The sequence below is a fragment of the Colletotrichum graminicola genome, assembly GCF_000149035.1.
Source record: "Colletotrichum graminicola M1.001 genomic scaffold supercont1.38, whole genome shotgun sequence".
NCBI lineage: Eukaryota > Fungi > Ascomycota > Sordariomycetes > Glomerellales > Glomerellaceae > Colletotrichum > Colletotrichum graminicola.
The window spans coordinates 177,439-192,390 of NW_007361042.1; the positions used below are offsets into that span (position 1 = coordinate 177,439).

General features: G+C 55.4%; 4 protein-coding genes across 4 annotated transcripts; 2 read left to right on the forward strand and 2 right to left on the reverse strand.

The window, feature by feature from the left end:
• Positions 1-843: 843 nt before the first annotated feature.
• On the reverse strand, positions 844-2,036 carry GLRG_08324 (uncharacterized protein; the record flags this gene model as incomplete). The annotated part of the gene is made up of 4 exons (XM_008099009.1): positions 844-1,013; positions 1,062-1,497; positions 1,545-1,828; positions 1,877-2,036. 4 exons carry the CDS (start codon positions 2,034-2,036, stop codon positions 844-846), a joined length of 1,050 nt encoding a protein of 349 aa, XP_008097200.1.
• Positions 2,037-8,873: 6,837 nt separating this feature from the next.
• On the forward strand, positions 8,874-11,306 carry GLRG_08325 (peptidase family M20/M25/M40 protein; the record flags this gene model as incomplete). Its single annotated transcript, XM_008099010.1, has 1 exon — positions 8,874-11,306. One exon carries the CDS (start codon positions 8,874-8,876, stop codon positions 11,304-11,306), a length of 2,433 nt encoding a protein of 810 aa, XP_008097201.1.
• Positions 11,307-11,949: 643 nt separating this feature from the next.
• GLRG_08326 (RNA recognition domain-containing protein) lies at positions 11,950-13,004 on the forward strand (the record flags this gene model as incomplete). Its single annotated transcript, XM_008099011.1, has 3 exons — positions 11,950-11,969; positions 12,067-12,718; positions 12,780-13,004. 3 exons carry the CDS (start codon positions 11,950-11,952, stop codon positions 13,002-13,004), a joined length of 897 nt encoding a protein of 298 aa, XP_008097202.1.
• A 1,054-nt stretch (positions 13,005-14,058) lies between these two features.
• On the reverse strand, positions 14,059-14,517 carry GLRG_08327 (uncharacterized protein; the record flags this gene model as incomplete). The annotated part of the gene is made up of 1 exon (XM_008099012.1): positions 14,059-14,517. One exon carries the CDS (start codon positions 14,515-14,517, stop codon positions 14,059-14,061), a length of 459 nt encoding a protein of 152 aa, XP_008097203.1.
• Positions 14,518-14,952: the final 435 nt, after the last annotated feature.

Here is a 14,952-nt window from a genome sequence, read left to right on the forward strand (position 1 = left end):
CATTGTCTTGTATCTTGTAAGAGGAAAGGCAAGAATGGTGACACCATGGCAAGCAAGCTTACAGGAATCCGGATTGGGGTGATTAACCGCAAATGGCTTTAGTCGCCGTGGTTGGCAAAACGACAGCTGACTTGGATTTGGTCGCTAGGTGCCTGTGCATGCCTGAAATGTGATATTCACGCTCACTGCGATTGGGTTGGTTGTAAAACGACAGCTTAGCATGAAAGCAAATCGAGTCTGTTCAATTCGTACAGTCTCCAGCTGCTTCAGAGTAGGGGCTGCAAGACTGCCTCCGCATATTGTAAAGTTTGTGCAACATTGACGGTGCAAGTAAGAGCGAGTGAACAGAGGAATAGACTGATTTTGCCCATCAGTGTATCGCACCAACCAGCCGTCCCAGCTCAGATGTTCCCTGGCGACAACCCAACATCGAGCAACGATGCACATATCTATACGACAAGCTCCTTGGCGCTCTCCTCCTGTTGACAATCAGAACACCTGTCAGTTTGCACCCATCATCCACATCTTTGACACATCATCATGTTCGACTCGTAGCGGGTAGCTGGATTTCGCTCGGACAGGGCACTTTATCATGTTGAAAAGGTTGGTTAGATGAAACACGATTCTCGACCGTGAGACTAGCTCGCTCTGCTTTGCCCCTGGCCAATATGAAGCCAGCTTCTTCGTGAACCTCAAATGTGTGACCACGTCGTCATAACAATAAAAAGACGGCGACGATTTTCCCCTCGACGCCAGACACCAATGCAAAAACCATTCCAACCCGCTCATTTGTCACACTTCGTTACAGACATCCATTGCCAGTAATATGATGCATTCCATACATCACGCCTCCTTTGCAGCCTCGCTAGAACCCGCAGTGATCGATGGCGTAACGCGAGCAGTCATGCTGTCGTCCTCCTCGACGGCCGCGGCTCGGAGATGGGATGGGTTGACTGGCTCGCTGGGGTTTCCATGGCTAGTTGTGCCGGAGAGCAGGTCTGTCAATTGTTTCTCTACTTGCGTGTCAGCCAAGTACTGTAAGCTCTGTAAAAACCACTCACCCAAGTCACGAATCCGGTGGCGCAGCATCTGGTTCTCCCTAACAAGCATCTGGGTCTCTGCCTGATAGAAGGCGCTCTCGTCTCGGCCGCCGAGAACCCAGTGATCACCACTATCGCCGCTCATAGATGTTGACCGCAATCTCGGGGAAGCACCGCGACTGGAGGTTCTGGACCGGCGCTGGAGGTCTGCTCTCGCCATATCGAACGAGCTACGGGGGTGAGGCATCACGGGTGATCTCGAGAAGGAGCCAGAAGATGGCAGTGGCGTATAACCTGACGGAGGCAGGATGCTGCTCGGCTGCGAAATCGGTGTTCCTTGATTGGATCTCTCGGATGCAATGGCAGAATCCTCAACGGCCGAGGAGTTCTGACCCTGGGAAGCTTGTAGCTGCTGGAGTTGCAACTGTTGGTGACGAATCATTTGCAGTAGTCGGTTCTGCCGTTGTCAGTTTCTGGACACTGGGGGCACAGATGGTCACATACGACTTGAGCCTCCTGCTCAGCCTCGAGCTCCTGGTGAAGTTCACCCAGACTGGGAGCTCGGTTGTGGTGGGGATGACCGCCGGGAACAATCATCGGCGAGATCGCCATGGGCTGCGGACTGGCGGTCGTGGCGCCTCCAGAGTGAGCATGTTGATTATCTGCGACCATCTCTCCAGGACCAGGAAGAGTAGGGTCGTTGAGTTGCAGGTTCATCAGAACCGTGGATCGTCTTCGGCCGGCGTTGGGGGATTGTCGGCTACGGGAGAGAGAACCGCTAGAGGAGCCTATAACGATCAGCACCAGACCATTACATAACTATAATTCACACATACGTCGAGACGGCTCGTGCTGGAGACCGGCATTCATGGTGGCCGCAGCTTGCAGCGAGGTTGACAACCGACGAGGCGAACCAGTGGGCGACTCCCCTCGAGGAGCGGGACTGGCGGCGGCGGCGGCGGGAGGGAGAGACATTTCGCCGTTAGAGGAAGACATTCTGGATCGGATGGGCAGAGACGGAGGAGATGAAGGGAGGGAGTTTAGGTCCGGCGCCATGTCAGGTCATTGATGATTTTATCAGACTGAGAGGGCAGTGTTGGTAATTCAGGTGGTTGACCTGGGGTATCCAGCGACGGCAGTAGCACCAGTGGATCAGGCAGACAAACGCTGAGAAGCGAGAGATCGTCGTTGAGATGGCTGCAACTGTCCGGAGGTGGGGTGAAAGTGCGTCAGAAGTGGCGCGCTATGTATCCAGTGTGAGGTAACGTAGGAAGTATCAGGGCGGTGGACGTGATGGAAGTCGGAGGATATGAACTTGAAGGGGTGTTGGATGGGAACTACCTGGGAGACTGGGAAATCGAAGGAGATCAAAAACGTTCGCGGACACACATACCTAGATAGTGGTGGCGTGCCGGTTGGGCATCTGCTGACCGGTGATGGTTGAGTTTCTGGATACTACATACAGGTCACGAGTTGCATCGGTCGATTTGTGGTCAGAGGAAGGAGGTAAGTTGCTGCAGGTACCTACCAAGGTATGTAGGAACTGCCCCTCAGTAAGTACTGCTGATGGCCGGCAGGTTTGCAGCTCCAACTGTTTTTGGTAGCTTCCAGTACCTGCTCACAGCTGTGACGTTCGGTGCCCTTCCTACCAATCAGATGCCGGGCTCCTCGGAAGAGGCGAACTCCCCAAAATGGTAGGCATCCTTAGTCATCTACCTCTCCAAACAACCAGGCCTTGTCGGGTTGAGAAGACGTCCCTCAATTACACAGCCTTCGTCGAAACGCAACGTCAGGGACGCGAATTCGACATTCGACAGCCTAAACCATTAGTGACTCCCCATTCGACCGTGGTCTGGTTGACTCACGTATCCCAGTCTGCTGCAATCGCAGCTTACACCTCTGTCACTTGCCCGATCGAACGAATGATTGTGGCGCACACAAGCCGCGGAAGGCCAACGGTTCAGTCCCTACAAAGACCCTTACAGCTTCGAGCCACAGCCGGCTGCACCACGTCGATTACGTCCATCCTCGGGTTCCAAAGGTGGCTGTCACGGCTGGTGGGTATGATAACCAACATGCCGACTTTTATCGAGTTGGCGGTGACCTGACATGGCTCGACTTCGGTTCGTAAGTTTCCACTTGAGGGCCTCCAAAAACAGACCCTTAGTTTGGACGGCGCGCTGTCAAATGAAGCCTCGCGAGCGGATGGCCAATGTTTATCTTCCGATGTTTATTCTTGTCGGGTCCGTTCCAGCTGGCTTGTGTCTCAGGTGAGTACATTGCGCAAGCCATCGCCTGGTGATGCTTAACAGAGCCCGGACTTTCTGTTCTGAAGATCCTCGCCACAAGGTCTCTCGCCAACAGCGCCGGGCTGGGCAACCGGCACAAGAACAAGTGCCGATCGAGGCGCCGCCCGTAGCCCTTTGCAGTACTACCTGCCATTCACGTGTCTGGAAGAGTTGGTGGTCTAGCCTCAGGACAGAGTGACGGTGGCGTCGTTGCGCCCGAAGCCAATGTGCACCCATACAAACGCTACGACAGTACACCCGAAGCCTTACTGAGCATCAGACTATGTCCAAGATGCGTGCGCAGTCAAAGCAACCGATGAAGGCGGGAATGGGCACAAGAAGTGGGCAGGAAAGTGGCATGAACTTGGACCACGCGACCAGCGACTGTGCGCTTGGCTAATGCCACCGCGGAAGAGTCCGCTGGGCGTTTAGGTGTACCGCTCGAACGTGTCGCGCAAAATCGCGCGGCTGCTGCTAAATCGCCACGTTCATCAGATTCGCTGGTCTGTTATGCTGCTGCGGCTGTGGCTGCGGCTGCAGCGGGGCTGAATGACTGTGAGTTGATTATCATTGCTGTATCATTACGTGCTGTTGCAAAGTTGGGACACTGGTCTGCTATCTTGTTGTCACTGGCTGAAGTATCGGGTGGGTGATTTGCCGCTGGGCTGTGTACACTTTCCCCCGGAGAAAAAAAAGAGAAGAAAAAAAAAAGTTAAATGCCCAAGAAAAGTTTAACATGCATCAAACTTTTACGTATGTACAACACAAGATGATGGTAACTCTCAACAGTAAAGGATATCCCGGCCGACAAGAGATGAACATCGATTGTCTTGGAAGGCTGAAAATTTGGCAAACCCCATGCTCGTGTTTCCACTAGGCCGAGACTGTTGCCGTTATTGTATATTGTTGATTCGCTGCCATGGCGTTGATTCCCTGTCTGATCACAGCGTCCTTGAAAGCTTATACCAGATCGGGCCCTGAGGGTTGGTGGAGGACGTAAAAGACGCTACCGGTACTGCAGGGGACAGCGGTATCACGTCAGATTGATCTCGCCCACTATGTTGTGTTGCTTCCAAGGGCCGATGACACAGTGCTTGGTCAAGGAAAGGGGCGGCGTCTGTTAGCGAAAAATGAGATTCTCTACGAGGCATGTAATATTGTGTCGACAGCGGCTGACGGCCGGGGAAGAAACACTCGGCCTTGAACGCAGAAGAACAGGAGCCCGTCACGGTAGTGCCGGCAGTCTCATTATCAACAGGACCCCAGTCGATATCATAACGAGGAGCCTCCACAAAAGACTCGCTTTGAAGACCGTTGACCCGTTGTCGTCGACCGCGTAATCTGCCCATCAACCGTGCGTGCCCCTCCAACGACGCAGAACCGACGGGCGGCACCCGCATGACAAAAAAGATGGCACACCTAAACACTCTATGCACTGTTATAAACAGCACAACACTAAATATAAATACATAGATATACATATATAAAATAGTCGGAATTAATATCGGTATGTCCTACCGACTATCAAATATATTTTTCCTATATCCTAACTGCGTCTTGTGACTGTGTTAGTATAAGAAAAAACACTTGTTAATAGTCTTGGGGTAGATGTGGTGTGAGAAAGTACTTTAGGTGTGCCATCTTTTTTGTCATGCGGGTGGCGGGTAACTTTACACCTGAGAGGAAACTTCAAGGTTGCAGCACGCAAAAACACCAGAGAGTGCGCCGTGTTACTCTCTGACCCCTATTGCTTGGGGCGGCATCCCGTGTTTTACACGAGCGCCGTGTATTCGTCCCGGAGAAGGGTCGGATGGCATCTGACTGGGCCTAGCGCCACGGAAACATGAATGCAAACAAGGACTGATCCAGTCAGCGCCAGGGGTGCAATGATCCTTAGCAAGCTTGTGAAGAATCATCTCAGTCGTAACTCGTTGCCCTCCATGTGGCGGTAGTGGCTTGCTCGTGCAAGAGTTTCGCCGGGTGTCAAGAAGAGACGTAAGGCAGCCCACCCGAAGAAGAGACGAGGCCAAAGGCGTCTCAAGACACCGATACGTTGGACCATTGTCAGTTGACACAGAACACGGGGGCAAGGGAAGCCAGGCGGCAGACGGACAACCGACGGCAGTCGTGCGAGCGGCAGGGGCTGAGATGGCAGGCGGAGGAACAGGAGGAGGATGCTAGGATTCCTTGTCCGCCTCCCACAGACGTTCAATCCGGGCTCGCGGAAGATTCGCGGCAGCAGCAGAGTGCACCTGTTTCGCGTCGCTGGGACCGGATGGTTGGATCCAAGGCCAGGGGTGTAGAATAGATGGATTGGAGTCAAGATGGGTGGGCATGTGCTCTGCACCCTGGCTGCTGCCGGGTGGCGGGCGGCTACTACGACGAGACCCTGGCCTGGGGGCGAAGCGAAACCTTTGTGTTGGGACCTGGCAGAAAAAAGCACAAAGGAAGCGGTTGAAATCAAGCTGGCTGAGATTCTCAGGCACTGGCTCGTGGGCTAAGGTTTCGAGGGCTCGAGGAAACGGCGATACTAGTGTAGCTAGCGAAAGGAGGCCATGCGCATGGGCCCTAAATCCTCAAGCCAACCTTTGTGCACAAAGTCCTCGTGGCCCTGCAGTGTAGTAATAGGTAGATGGGTAGACGGCAAACATGTATGTAGGTGGCAGAGGCAGCTAGCTGTGCGGTGATGGTTGGGCCTCGTGTTGATAAATGTTGTTTGTTTTCTGCAAATGATGTTCCTTCTTCTCTCATCCCTCCCTACCCCATGTCCTTACGGCGCTGCCTTTTGTTCTTTCTCCGCGCCGAAGGGGGGTGGGTGGTGGGGGTTTCATTTCTTGTAATTGCTTTTGGCAGACATCTGAAGGTGGTTGCACCGCATTGGGGTGGAGAAACATTGGCGCACGTACTATTTTCGCCTAGTACCGGTGCAAGGTACGGAGTACATACACTAAGATAGGTACCTACGTACCAGGCCGCACAGCAGCACATGCCGTTGCAGAGCGTCAGCTTCAGCGCTGTTGGTGGGAGGGTGGAGGAGGTATTCATCTTTGGTGTAATAATGGCCTGTTATTTTGCCCTTGCAGAGGTCAGAGCTGACCGCCCGGGCGGATTTTAGGACGCTTCAATGCAGGGCATTGATTGCCAGGAACCACAACCACAGGGAAAGGAGGATACCGGCGCGTTCCCCTGTCATACGCTCAAAACCCGTCCCCGGATGAGCATCATCGGCTCCCTTAGTCCTCCTTTCTTGCCGACTGCCTCCAGGGTGAACCCTGAGCCGGCGATAAACACTACAAGGCAGGGATGACCATTTCTGTGGAAGGGCCGGATGGACACGTTTGTTTTGTTGATATTGATGTTTCCGCCGCGATGCGGTTGGACCGATGGTGACGCTGGATCTCCATCTCGAATGCAGGTAACGGACGGGCGGGGCTGCAGCTGTGCAATGCACGTAATGTTATTCAGTTGAGGCGAGTTACGAACCAACGAACGAACGAACGAACGGGCCGACGGACCGTCTCACCTGCGTATTCTGCAATGATCACCGCGGGGACGAGAGGGAGAGAGAGAGAGAAGGGGGAAAACATGACGAGTCACCCGATGTGTCGTATTGTCATTTCGCGAATGCGCGCCGCTGCACGGCAACAAAAAACCGGCGTTGGCCTCGGGTTTCTGGCACATCTCTGATATATCACACTTTACTATGTATTCCTAGCAGGCCTTGTAGGGAATTGCCAGTCGGTCGTCCTTCGGTTAAGGCTTCATTCATTTGCCAGGTGCCAGAAGTTTGAACGTTATGGTTACATCAACCAGCATTGAGCAGGGGGGTCGAGCACTCAGGGGATCCCAAAGAAGCAGTAAACAGGAAGAGCCTATCCATTTCAGGGCCAGCCAAGTGTGCATAGGGGCCTCTCACTGCACCCGGAATCGAACGTAGAGTGGTCACGCACTGAGGTACAGATACGATATAGTACAGATACAAGGTGCTCCCTCTTAAATAGGGGTTTCTTCTCTTTCACCCTGTCTTTCCCATCTCTCTGGCTCACCGTGGATTTGCTGAGCCAAGACGCCTGCATGATTCACTTGCCCGAGGGTGCCAAATATAATGGTTACGCCGTCGAATTCCTTGCTTGGGTGCCAGTTGCCGGGCGGCAGGCAGGTGTGCAGAGTCTGTCCCTCGGGCAGCCTCTGTGTGTTGCTTTTGCCTGTTGGGGATCGCTACATGGGACGAGCTGAAGTTGATCAGTTGAGTGGATGATGGGCTAAGAACTGCAAGGGGTCACCAAGGAACATGCAAGTCGGAGGGTTCAGGCTCATGTAACAAGGTCCTGCCCTGCAGCCCGGACGCCGACTACGCGCTCTCTCTTCTTGGCCTCGGTTTTTATTTTATTTTTTATTCGTGGTCCTCCCCTGTCGTCATCAGGCCATCGGAATAGAGGGATCAAGGAAGGGAGCGCAGGATCCATGGCTATTCGTACGTATACTGCAAGGAACTTGAACAACATCGACAGGATGGATGGATGGATACCGAGGTACCTACCTAGTTAGGGAGATGGGAAATCATTAGCACACACCTGAGGTGTGGGATGTGATCGTCCTTGGCACAGGATGAAAATAAAATATACATTGCAGGACGGGTGCGCTTGAGCCAGTGAGCCTGTGTGCCACTGTGCCTGTGTGTGTGCCTGTGCTAGCAGCTAAAGCAAGCCCACCGACCTGGCCTAGTGGCTCAACCGAGCTCCTTTGCACTCTTCACCGGCTCCTACTCTCCCGCCGCGGTCTTGGATTCTAGTGTCTAGCTATCTGCTCTGCTCTGCTCTGGTCAATGTCCTCTATTGGTTTTGTTCTTATTATTGCCCGAATGCCCTCCCATCTCCTCCTCGCCGCGAATGCTGCCCGGTTTTATCTTCTTGTACTTCCCTCTCATTTCCTTTCCATCTGCCTTTCCGTTCCGTTAGGCAGGCCCTCTCTTCCCCATCTAGACTCACCCGCTCACACTCTCCCTCACGTCCAAACTTGTTTCCCTACCTACCTACCTATCTTTCACCTCAATTCTGTGAATTGCTTCTTTCTGCCTCGTCCCAAGATTACATCCAGCCTCTCCCGGATTTAAGATCCCACCCCATCCCGGTCGTGTCGGACACGCCGCCTGGCCTCACACCAGCAACAAAATTTCCGTTAGCGCAAACACTAACAAGAGCCCTCTTCCCCTTCAACCGGCTCTTCTCATCGCAATAGCTTGCTTCCCAACCCACCCACATCCCCGACGTCCCGTTGCCGGGGTTGAGGACCTTGGTCATAAAGATCCACAATTACACACCCTGCCAACATTTGGTTGTTTCTTTACGCCTACCGCCTCTACGGAGTACTTACATTACCAAACCCACCCATTTGCTCCCTGTTATGCCAGAGCGCATCGTCGTCCCTCACTGACTTATACTCACGTCACCGCCCACCCTCTTCCGCGCTGGAAGCAGTCTGCTCAGATCAACCTCATAAGCAACACCCCAAAATCCACGTCTGGCTAGATCAACTGACCCCAGTCATGGCTGATGTCGAGCCGAGCAACCCCAACGCTACAACTTTTGCGGAAACGCTACAGTACCGCACCACCCAGTCCCGCAGAGCACGACCGGCCAATGTGCATACAGACGCCGCCGCTCCCGCATCGTCGTCGACTCGCATTCCTTTGCGCCCCGAGAACAGGCTCGACAAACGAGATTCGCGAATGGGACTGAAGACCATTTTTGGCAGAGCTAAATCGGTTCGCGAAGTCGACCCTACCAAGTCCTACTTCGACACCGGACGGGGCACCAGCATTCGCGCCTCATTAGCTGGGATTAGCAACTGGTCTCACATGCGGTCCGATCTCGCGCTATCCGGTAACCACTCGCGATCCACGTCCATATCCGCCAGTGCGTCCTTCAGCGACTTGTCCCTCAAGACAAGGCCTACCACTTCGGAGAAGACCAGGCCAAACAACGGCCCCGCCACGAGGTCATCGCGAGGCAGTCTTGCGACGTGGGACCCCCCGCCCCTGTTCCAAGCATACCCCCAAGCGATCAAGCATGCCCAACTCCTCGCAGCCACCACGTCCGCCGACGTGATCCTCCGTCTCACTGACCGGAAAGGCAGCATCAGTCTACGGGGGGCCCCGCCCCAGCTCGCACTCACCCCAGAGCCCGCCGAAGAGCACGCCGCTAGGGTAGCCGAGAGGGCGCGAAGGAAGCACCTACGAACGCTGTCCACGGTCAAGCTTGAGTGGACATGCAAGACTTACGTGCTCTGCACGTCAGGCTACTTGCTCCAGTATGCCGCCGACGGCAGTTTTGACCGCCTGCCGGAAAAGGTGCTGCACCTGAGCAAGGACTCTGCCGCGTTTGTCAGTGATGCAATTCCTGGCAAACATTGGGTTCTCCAAGTCTCTGCGGCTATGGAATCCAATGGCCTCACTGCCGCCGACTCCCGGTCGCTGCTGGCCCGCCTGCCCTTCCGTGCGTCCGACAAGAGACATGCCGCGAACTTCCTCATGGTTTTTGACAGTGCCGAGGAGATGGAATCGTGGATTGCTGTCCTGCGCCGGGAAATCGAGGCGCTGGGCGGGAAGAAGAACCTTTCAGAGACCGGCAGGCCTAGGCCGGATAGCAGAGTCGCCCAGCTCCGGATTCAGCCAAGCCAGCGCACTCTGGTCGTCCGTGACCCGAACAGGTTCTCACGAGTGCTTCCCCCGGACTTTTCCCTGAAACTGGAGCAAGCCAAGCTGCGCGAGGACGAGCCTCACTCCGTCATGGATGCTGATACGACCCGCGATCCCTCAATCGACGACGTCTCCACCACCAACAGCATCATCTCCCACGACGGCCACCAGCTCGACAGCTTGCGTGACAGCACCAACCGGCTCTCGTACATATCATCCGGCCAACGCACGTTTCTTACGTCTGCTGGCTCGTCGCCCGCGTGCTCCCCCGTGCGCGATAGCTTTGCTAGCAGCCACTTTGAAGATCTGCCTCCTCCAGTACACGACCCCCCTACGGTTAGGCCGAGACCGAACGCTGCGGCCATTCTCGACCGTCGCCAGTCTCTGCAGACCTTGGGCTACTCGGAGCTGCGTGCCTCGCCCATGTCGCGGCCTCCCTCCACGTACACGGAGGCCGACTTTGCTCACGTGGCTATCAACTTCAGCGTCCCCACGAGCAGACGTTCCAGCGCCGTGAGGGGTCCTTCTTCTAGCCCTGAGCAGGCAAGGAACAGGGACTCCGTTATCAGGAATGCCCGCAAGCCTCCTCCAACCGCGCTCTCCATGGCACGACCTCTGTCGATAGTGGCAGACCAGCCGTCTCCTGTGCACGGTCTAGAGTCGGTAGCGGGCCAGGCAGCTGGAGTCCCCCGAACCAGAGAAAACCAGGGGCACCGGACTTCGGTCAGCGACGTATCAAATGCCTACCCTCCTAGACAAACGAGCCTTGGCCCCAAGAATAAGACGGTTACGGTGACCCTTCGGACGAGTCCGCGCAGGTACGCTAGTTCGCCGTCTCTTAGCAAACAGGACAAGACTCTTGGCTCGCCGGAGCTCCGGACCTTCATCCTCCCTTCCAAGACTCCCAGCCCGGCATCGTCATGTGAAGTCCGTCTTCAGGACTCCTCTCCTCGTCCACTGTCATCCTCAGGGACTTGGTCCCGCGCTCAGGCAGCCGCCAAGAGGCTCAGTGCGCCTTCCCTCGCGAGCCAGTCCCCCAGAGACGACATGATCCCACCTCCCCTCCCGCCTATGATGCCAGTGTCAGCATCACTTGCATCATTGTCGCGTGCCCCGACAACTCCTCTCGCTCACTGGAGCGAGCAAGTGCCCTGCAACGACCACTCGCAGGGTGGCATGGGCAGAAGTAGCATGCCTGCTCTGGTCGAAGGACCCCCGCCAGCGCCGCCACCAAACTATGCGCTGCCACCCATTCCTCACAAACCACACTCCAATGCGTAGCTTGTTTTCATATTTCGCTTTGTTCCACTCACACGACGTTAACCATATCTCATTTTCTATGTTTTTTGCTTAGTTGGGTCTGTTTGCGTCATACCCTTTGCTGCACAAATCGGCGTTTATCGGATGGGAAGGCGCCTCCTCCATGATTTGCCAGCTGGAAGGCATATGGACCGTTTTGACGGTGAGGTGCGGTGCATATCATGACTGGTTTCCGGACAGCATACAATATGATAGACATCCCTAGGACGGACCTTGGTGACGGACTTTGTGGACCGTACTAGTAGATACAGCGCCTTTTTAAAAGGTCGAAAAAATCCAAAGACATGAAAACAGTATTTTGCAACGACGCACGCTAGATGAGAATACGTAAGCATGTTTGTGGGTGAAGAGAACGACACAACGACAAATGGATGGAAAGGCTTCGGGGGGGCGATGACCCGGAATGGACTAGCGCCCCATTGCCCCACACCAGCGCTCGGTGGCGCACCACGAAAATCAATCAACATCAAAATTCCTCCGTGACCCCACCACGAAGTTGACCACCGCGACAACCCGCTTCGAAAACAGCAAACCTCTGACCGATACGATCGATTTTCGAGCCTGTACCCGATTGTCACGCACGCGAAGAGTACCGATCGATAACATGGCTACGCCTAAGACCAAGTACGCCCTCCATTCCGACCCGTTTTCCATCGGAAAGAAGAAGACAGATAAAAGGGGGGGAAAAACTCGTCTAAAATAGCTAACCCCTCTCAATCAGGCATGACTGGGCCGACGATGAAGACGTCGAGGAGACGTCGACTGAGCTTCCCGCGCCCCAGACCATCAGCAACAAGGACGGAACCAAGACCATCATTACTTTCCGCTACAATGACCAGGGCAAGAAGGTCAAGATGACCCGCCGCATCCGCTACACGACTCACACAGAGAAAGTGAACCCGCGCGTCGCCGAGCGCAAGACGTGGTCCAAGTTCGGCCTCAGTGCCAAGGACCCCGCGGGCCCGGCCCCGGACACGACCTCGGTCGGCGAGAACATCATTTTCCGCCCCAGCACGAACTGGCGCAAGGACGAGAAGGAGCAGGGCGAGGACGCCGGTGCCCAGGCCCTCAAGGACAAGCTCAAGGACAAGCAGGTCAAGTGCCGTATCTGCAACGGCGAGCATTTCACTGCCCGCTGTCCCTACAAGGACACCATGGCTCCCGTCGGTGGGGACGCCGCCGACGTCGCCGCAGGCATGCCCGACGAGCCGGGCGCGGGCGGCGCTGCGGCAGCAGGCCCTGGCGCCAAGAAGGGCAGCTACGTCCCGCCGGCACTCAGAGCCGGTGCGGCCGGCGGCGCCTCTGCGGGAGACAGGATGGGTGGCAGCAAGTACGGCGAGCGGGACGATCTCGCGACGCTGCGTGTCACCAACGTGAGTTCCTCTGTCCCCGGCGCTGTGACTCTTGGCTGGTATACTGACAAACCGACGACAGGTCTCGGAGATGGCGGAGGAACAGGAACTTCGCGACATGTTCGAGCGCTTCGGCCGCGTCACACGTGTGTTCCTTGCCAAGGACAGGGAAACGGGTCTGGCAAAGGGCTTCGCATTCATCAGCTTTGCGGATCGGGGCGACGCCGTCAAGGCTGCTGCCAAGATGGACGGCTTTGGTTTCAAGCACTTGATCTTGAGAGTCGAGTTCGCCAAGAAGGCGGCCTGAGCTGGGCACCATGTGGAACAGGGGGCGGGTGTGGTTGTGCGGTAACGACGACGGTTCTTTTGATGCTACTACTGGAGATACGGCCACGGCAACGGCAATGGTATAAAATTGGCATCCTGGGGGATACGGTAGTTAATCCCTTTTTTTCTATCTCTCGGAAATGCAAAATCATGATCTCACGGGAAACTAGACGGTATGCCTGAAGGGGGTCGTCATATGTCGGCGAGGGTGTGATCAATGCAGACTTGCAGTGCATGAATCACCACTGAGAAGGGGCCACGGCAAACGGGTTTGCAAAGTTTTCACGGTCGCAGGGAGACTGTAGGATCCATGCTGGAAAACAATCTCGCTAGAATTCTGGTAGCAACGAGAGGGGAAATACAACGCAGGTATCTCTGATGAGGCTCCCCCAAACCGACTCCTTTCCCTCCTTTTCTCCAAGCCAATACGAGTGCCAACCGGTGTATAAAGAAAATATTGAGATAATGATAGTGAAAGCCCAATGACCAAAGTAAGCAAGGCCATTGACAAGACGCCGACTGAAGAGACCCGAGCACGGCCGCCACATTCCTCCTCTGCGAGCATCTGCTGAATATATGCGGTATGTATTACTGGAAGATTCCGTTTATATGTTGGCTCCGTCATCATTATCTCGTCCAAGGTCGTGGGGCGTCGTTTCGAGAAGAAGCACTAAATGAATATGAATAATGCAAGAAGAGAAAGGAAAATGAAAAGAAGGGGCGGGGCGGGTTATGATATGATGATGGGAACGACAGTGGGTGCCCGAGAGCGTGTGTAGCAATTACGTTTGCTGAGCGAGCTGCATGTGATGCTGCGAATTGGTCGACGAGCACATGATGGCGCTGGCGTGGAGGAAGACGGTCCATTCGCAGGGCGAGTTACGAAAAGACGAAGAAGAGGCTCAGCCTGAAGTCATCACCCTGGGCGCGGGCAACGAAAGGAGTGCGAGGAAGGCGTGGCATACTATGCACCTAGTATATCAGGCCTCGATCCCCTTCATCCACGTAATCGACTCGACCCTGCGAATGGTCCATCAAGCGGCATTCTCCTCGGCCGGTGCATCCTCAGCCGGTGCAGCATCGGCCTCAGCTTCAGCTTCAGCGGCCTCGCGGGCGAGCTTCTCCTCGAGCTTCTTCTTCTTTTCGAGGGCACGCTGCTTCCTCTTGGCATCGGCCTTCTGGCGGGCAGCCTCCTGGCGCTCGTCGAAGACATAGGGGAGCGACTTGACGGCGGAAAAGGTGACAGCGAGGCCGCGGGTGAGGTGCTTGAAGCACTCGGTGTAGTGGGTCTTTGCATCCGAGAGATCGGCGCGGGCGGCGGTGGCACGCTTTTTCGCGCGGTAGGCACGCTCAGCGCGCTGGGCGCGCTGGTAGTTGTCCGAAGCCTGCCGGCGGTTCGTCTTGAGGAGGTTTTCGGTGCCCGAGGTGCCGGGGCGCTTCGGGAGCGGCCTGTTTTCGCCGGCGATGGAGGATGCCGGGGTTTCGCGGGCCATTTTTGACGGCGGTGGTGGTGTTTGTGGGGATGATGAACTATTACAATACGTTGCTTGTGTGATCGAGTGCGGTGTTGCGCTTGCTTGAGGTAGATGGTGTCAACTGTGACAGTCAACGAGTGAATAGGGGTCAGCAACTACTTTGGTGAGCAGAACCACGCGCAAAAGGAGGTGCACAGGAACAGAGGAGGTCCTGTGACTCACAGCACTTGTTCTTATACAACGGCCGAACGATGATGTCCACCCGTTGCGTAGAAGGGACGCAGCCCGGAGAGGGATTGGAAGCATGAGGGGCCCCGTTGCGCGGTGGGTTGTGTTTTGATACTGTTCATTCTACAAATTCATGCAAAAGGCCGGCGTACCCTGGACACCCCAGCAAAGCATGCCTCCGTCTCCCGGATCAGGAGACGAATGAGTGGTTACCAAGTAGCCTCC